This window comes from Oryctolagus cuniculus, chromosome X (assembly GCF_051225735.1).
Source record: "Oryctolagus cuniculus isolate XC-2025 breed Fujian yellow rabbit chromosome X, ASM5122573v1, whole genome shotgun sequence".
Taxonomy (NCBI): domain Eukaryota; kingdom Metazoa; phylum Chordata; class Mammalia; order Lagomorpha; family Leporidae; genus Oryctolagus; species Oryctolagus cuniculus.
In genome coordinates this window covers 86,431,184-86,437,831 of record NC_142888.1, presented here as the reverse complement: position 1 = coordinate 86,437,831, position 6,648 = coordinate 86,431,184, and the positions used below count along the sequence as shown (strand labels likewise).

At 44.5% G+C, this 6,648-nt stretch overlaps 1 protein-coding gene across 1 annotated transcript; it reads right to left on the bottom strand.

Moving 5' to 3' along the window:
* Positions 1 to 606: 606 nt before the first annotated feature.
* LOC138847579 (uncharacterized) lies at positions 607 to 5,368 on the bottom strand. Its single transcript, XM_070066723.2, has 3 exons — positions 4,677 to 5,368; positions 3,358 to 3,589; positions 607 to 824 (listed from the first exon to the last, which is right to left on the bottom strand). Exons 1-2 carry the CDS (start codon positions 5,230 to 5,232, stop codon positions 3,366 to 3,368), a joined length of 780 nt encoding a protein of 259 aa, XP_069922824.1. The 5' UTR covers positions 5,233 to 5,368; the 3' UTR covers positions 607 to 824; positions 3,358 to 3,365.
* Positions 5,369 to 6,648: the final 1,280 nt, after the last annotated feature.

Below are 6,648 nucleotides of genomic sequence, written 5' to 3'. Positions count from 1 at the left end.
CCAGGAGCCAGGAGCTTCTTCTGGGTCTCCCATGTGGGAACAGGGGCCCAAGGACTTGGGCCATCTCCCACTGCTTCCCAGGCCATTATCAAGGAACTGGATCAGAAGTGGAGCAGCTGGGACTCAAACCAGTGCCCACATGGGATGCCGGCACTGCAGGCAGCGGCTTTATCCACTACGCCACAGTGGTGGCCCTAGAATGACTTCTAAAACCCTGATCGCTAGCCCACTTTTAGAATCTCTCATTCAGTAGGTATAGAGTGGAGCCTGAAAATCTGCATTTTTAGAAGTGCTCAGCTGACATTGATGGCTGCTGTTTGATGGCAGCCCATTAGTACCATCTGGTCTCTATGTCAGTCCTGTCATTTATTGGTTTCTTTCAATAAAATGCAGTAAAGGCTACAGCTCCATCTCTATCACTACACAAATTCCTTGTAGCCATATTTTAACTTATTCTTGGCTGCAAGAGTTTAAAAGGAGTTTATCAAATGGTTGAAAGAAAGTCCTTGTAATGATAGCAGGGTGAGCCAAGATGAAAAGAGAAGATGCTAAGATAGATTTGAGTTAGTATTATTTACATTTAGTAATTTGCAGCTCATTTATTGCAAACAAACTTTTATTTTTGTATTTTTATATATTTTTTAACATGAATAAACATTATCAAACGTATTTATAAAAGGCAAAAAAAGTAAGGTCAGATGTCAGCCAATGTCATTTTTTGCAATGAAACAAAACCAGTAGTTTGGAGTTACTGAAAACTGTAAAATCCTTGAAGAATAAATTCATTTTTTCTTTCTCCATCCACTTCTTTCTATGTCTCTCAGCTGTAAGATGAAATAAGAGACAATTAACATTTCCACACTATTAATATGCGATAATGACTGCTAAATCTAAAAGTCAAGCCTATGTATATCTGTTATCTTGAAAAGGGAAAAAAATACAAAACACTTTCTTCTTTTGACAGAGCCTCTTGGATATTAGAGTGCTTATGCATTTGATGGCTTCAATAGTCTGATCACATTGACCTCATTGTTTTCCTGCCCACAACTATCAGTGGTTGTATTATTCTTGAGAGGTTATTTAAATCAATCTTTCCACCTTAAAAGTCTGTGTTCTTTTTATAATAGATTTATTTATTTATTTGAAACACAGAGTTATAGAAAAGAAAAGGGAGGGGGCTGGCACTGTGTCGCAGCAGATTAAAGCCCTGGCTTGAAGTGCTGGCATCCCATATAGGCACTGTTTCTAGTCCTGGCTGCTCCTCTTCTGATCCAGCTCTCTGCTATGGCCTGGGATAGCAGTAGAAGATGGCCCAAGTCCTTGGACCCCTGCACCCACATGGGAGACCTGGAGGAGGCTTCTGGCTCCTGGCTTCAGACTCGGCACAACTCTGGCCATTGCGGCCATCTGGGGAGTGAACCAGCAGATGGAAGACCTCTCTCTCTCTCTCTCTGTCTCTCTCTCTGTCTCTCTCTCTGTCTCTCTCTCTACCTCTCTCTATAACTCTGTCTTTCAAATAAATAAAAATAAATCTTAAAAAAAATGAAAGGAAGGAAGGAAGAGGGAGAGGGCCAGGGCAGGGTCAGATGCCCAAGCACGTGGGCTATCTTTTGCTGCTTTCCCAGGCACATTAGTAGGGAGCTGGATTGGAAGTAGGTGGGGCTCCAACCAGCACCCATATGGGATACTGGCACTGCAAGTGGCAGCTTTACCTGTTACACCACAGCACTGGCCCCACAGCCTGTGTTCTTTACATAAGTTTGTGCAAAAGGAGCTGGCATTGTGGCACAGTAGATTAAGTCATTGCTTGGAATGCCAGCATCCTATATCAGAGTGCATACCAGCTGCTCTTCTTCTGATCCACCATTCCTGCTATGGCACCTAGGACAGCAGTGGAAGATGGCCCAACTGCTTGGGCCACTGCCACCCACATGGGAGACCCAGATGGAGTTCCAAGCTCCTGACTTCGGCATGGCCCAGACCTGGCTGTTGCAGGCACTGGGGAGTAAGCCAGCAGATGAAAGATCTCTGTCTCTCCCTCTCTATCACTATGTGTTTCAAGTAAATAAATAAATGTATAAAATATATAGTTATAAAATATTTAAAATAAATATAAAGAATATAAATAAATATAAAATATTTAAAAATAAATATATCTAAAAGTCTACATGAAATTTAATTAAAAGGTAAATTTATTTTGGAGTAAAGAATTTTGAAATCTGTGCATACCAGAGGTCTTTCAAAAAGCTTCTGGAAAATGCATATTATGAAAAAACTACATAGTGATTTCAATTTTTTTGCACCAAAATAAACTTAGATTTTAATTCCATTTTAAGACAAATTTTTTGAAAACTCCTATTACATTTCCTTGGGGCCTGTGTTGTGACACATCGGGTTAAGTGTTGGTCTGCAACACTGACATCCCATATCATAGTGCTGGTTCAGGTCTAGGTAGCTCTGCTTCCAATCCAGCTCCCTGCTAACATGCCTGGGAAAGCAGCAGAAGATGGGCCAAGTGCTTGAGACCCTTGCTACCCACATGGGACACCCAGATCTGTTTTTTTGTTTGAAAGGCAAAATGAGCTAGAGCGAGAGCAAGAGGGAGAGGGAGAGAGAGAGAGTCTTCTATCAGCTGGTTCACACCCCAAATGGCCACAATGGCTGGGGCTGGAACATGCCAAAGCCAGAAACCTGGAGCTCTATCCAGGTCTCCCACATGGGTGGCAGAGGCATATTAGTAGGGACTCAAATCAGTGCTCAGACATGGGATGCTGGTGTTGAAGGCTGCGGCTTTAACCTACTGCAGCACAACGACAGCCCCAATAAAAGAAAAATAAAAATTCCCGGACCCTCCATTTCTATATCTGTAAGATGAGAATGAGGCTCTTATCATATGTCCATGAATGTCAAACTTCAGAGAAAAGAGAGATACAGAGGAAATATAAACTTAATTAAAAATATTGACTTCATTACAAATTCAATTAATAAGCAAGCACATTACTTTCTTTTGAGTGTTCCATGAAAATTGAAATGTAAACTTAATAGTTTTGTATTAATCATGAAATATAGTCTCACTTGGAGCCCTGAACTTTTTACTACTTTGGAGAGAATAAACTTTTCTCAAAGGCTTTATTAGTATCAGAGACTCCATTTTTGCTATAAAGAGATAAAGGCCGAGCTAGTGAATAAAGTATATGTTAGAATACCTTGCTTTCTATCTCATTGGTAGGGAAGCACATTATTACTGTTAAACTGCTTTTAAAGCTAAATTTGAGCATTTTTTGTTATTCAGTTTATAGGAAAAAATTTAAGAACACAAAGCTGTCAGTAGCAAATATGTGTCAGAACGGTTAGTACCTGGCTTCCTAAAAGAAGCTGCCTTTTGAGTGGCGATCCTTTCTGCGTCCTCTTTCTTCATCGTCATCCTCTCGCTTGCTTTCAGATTCTTCAAACTCTTCAGCAGAGTCTTCATCCTTGCCTTCAGACTCCTCTTCACTGAAGAATATGAACTTTGAATCCAGAAAGTCACACAAATAGTTTCGCAGCTTACTCTTGGTAGTACCTTCCAGTACTCTAGTCTCGGGAAAATCTGGAGGATAGAAAATATGGGAGGGGAGGGGGAGAAAAGTGAGTTTGTTCCTCGGGGTTGACACACTGTTCCATGACCCTCACATTTCTGCTGCGTGGTAGCTTTCAAGGGGGCATTTTCCCATCCTTTACAGTGGATCCCACACCCTGTGATGCCCATTATTTCTGGCATTCCAGAAAATAAGGGAACAGAATCATCTGGGTCTGATCACATTAGGTATATTTTTGTCAGAATTTCATTGAAAAAACACTCGTTTTGACTTAAAAGACAAATTACATGGTGAAGTTCACTGGTTCCTCAAAGCCCTGAAAATTTAATGTTTGTATCTTTCAAGTGTCCTAGGATAAGTTCATCATTTTCTCAGATCATCCTCGCAAGAATCTTTACATTTTTAAAAACTCGCAGCCAAAAGCAGGATAAGCCATTTGTTTGCCCTTTGCCAAAAGGCTCTCTTCCCAGCTCCCTCCAAGCTCTTCCTGAACACCTGCTTTCCACGGATGCTGATCTTCTTCGGGCTCATGCATTGGCTATCTCAGCTCTCTTATACAGAAGTTGGTGGGAAGCAGCTTACTCTTTCTCAAGACTCTAAAGGTCTATGTAGAATTGGGCTCTACTTGGGCACCTTGGGCCAGTGCTGAGGATGGTCCCTAAGAGAGCCAAGCACAAGAGCCCCGAGGACTTTGCTGCCACCTGCTGGCAGCCTCCTCTTTCTGGGCGGAGGTCCCGGCCTCCCAGGACTCCAGGACTCGGAGGCCAGCAGCTGGCACCACGCCTTCCCAGACCCAGGCCACATCTGTTGCCTCCTGCGCCTTCGGAGATGAGGGTCCCTCTGACAGTTTATCTGGCTCCTGGGGGCAAGGTTCCCTCTGCCAGGTGTTCGCCCTACCAGACCTTGGCTGTAGCTCCCAGGTCTTCCCGATCCCCAGGGCCGAACCCCAACCCGGGTCATAGGGCTCCCGGGAACTGCACCTCAACACCACATGGCCTGAGTGGCGCCGGACTAGGATACGACTTTTCAAACACATATGGCTAGAAAGGAACGGCCCGATCCCAGAACAGGGACTGAAACACCACCGGGGTAACTCACAGGCGCTCGCATCTTGTTCACCCTTGAGGTAGTGCACTTTCTCCTCATCCTCATCATTTTTACTTTCTTCCTTCTCTCTGCCGTCGTCATCCTCAGCCTCGCCTTCGTCTTTGTCCTTATCCTGCTCTACAATTGTTCTTTCCTTCTCCCCTACTTCTCCCTCCTCCTCCTCAATTTCTTCCTCCTCTCCTTCCTCCTCCTCATCGTCGTCATCCTCAACTTCTTCCTCCTCCTTATCATCAACCTCTTTTTCTCCTTCCCCATACTCCTCCTCGTCTTCCTCCTCTCTCAGCACTTTCTCCTCATCGCCTTCTACTGGCTGTATATCCCCACTCTCCTCAGCCTCGGTCTGGGCTGCCTCCTGTCCTTCCTCCTCCTTTTCCCTAAGGGCGTTTACAACCACTTGGAAAGCCCTAGAAGCCAGGGCCCCTGTGATGGTGGCCACCCATTCCACAAACAACAGAGTGCCCCAGAAGGATCTAGGGTTCTGGACCGCCTCTCCGCCAGCTTCATTCTGGCCGCGTGGTCCCTGAGCTCCCCTTCTTGTGGGAGACATGGCGATAGGGACAACACCAGTCAGGACCTCAACCAGCGCTGTGAGAGGAACTGCTGTGACTAAAGCAGCAAAGATGGCGGCGGCTTAAGTAACGGCCACTGAGAGAGTGATCGTTGGCCCCAAGGCATGCCGGGATTTGGTGGGGGCAGCACAGAGTACAACGGACTGTCATGGTGCTGGTGGCGGCACTGAGATAGGAAATAAAGGGGACCAGCCAGAGGAATAGATCACTATTCCTGAAATGGCCACGAATACGGTGGGAAAGATTCAGACTGTCGGTTATTGGAGCAGAATTCGAAAAGTTTGACAAAAGGCAGCTACCCTCATTCATGAGCTCTAAGCTCATTTGCTGATAAGTGCAGATTGACATGCTTTTCATCCAATCAAAGTCCTCAGCTTTCAGTCCTTTAAATTCTGCCTTCGCAGGCAAAAATGTACTGTAGTTCTCCAATATGGTGAGGGCCTGTACCAGGGGACCCGTGATTTGTTCCTGACTGTCTTCCTGGAGATGGTTTGTGCCAACAGAGACACAGTCATAAAAAAAAATGTATTGATCAAATGTGAGCTGCGGTAAAGAGATGGAGTATTTGGACGTTTTAAAGTTATTAAAACTACTTAGAAAGAATATGAAAAGTTGAAATGATTGCAGTCAGAACAGAGTTGAAGTGTTAAAACCAGAATGTGGAAGGCATTTTCAAAATAATTCGTGTGAGAGACAGAGAGAAGCCCCCATGTGCTGATTCACTTCCCACATGGTTGCCATGGTTCTGAAGCCAGAAGCTAGGACCCCAGTCCAGGTCTCCCATGTGGGTAGCCAGAATGCAATTACTTGTAACCTCACTGGCTGCCTCCCAGGGTTAACATTAGAAGGAAGCTGGAATCGGGAGCAGAGGTGGGTATTGAGCCCAGGCACTTCCATTTGGGACATGGCCCTCTTAACTGGCAGCTTAACCACTAGGTTCAACGCCCACCCCTGCAAGTCGTTTAATGAATGCTGCTGAATTCATTTCTAGTGTCCAAAGAATGAATAAAGGAACGGGGTAATGCATGACAAGCAGTAAAAGCACAGGCTTTCTAGAATGATTTCTCAGAAAGCTGTCCAAGCCTCACTTGTTGTATTCAGCCTCACTCAGCCAAGATCCCAATTGTACACAATTGTTAACATTATGAAGAAATCAACAGCTATTTTATACTGCTTCCATTTACTGATGTCACTGGGTACAGAAGCACCAAGGGAATCCCTGATGAATCCTCTGGGTTTCAAATAGGCTCCTCCTTATCTCCATTATGCAGGAACAACCCTCAACTTTGCCTGGTAATCAAAGTCAGTTTGCATGAGAATATTAAAGTGGTAGTTGTAGCTTCAAGGTTAGTAGAACTCAAGCTGTGTCACCAGAACCACTCCATCTTGTGACT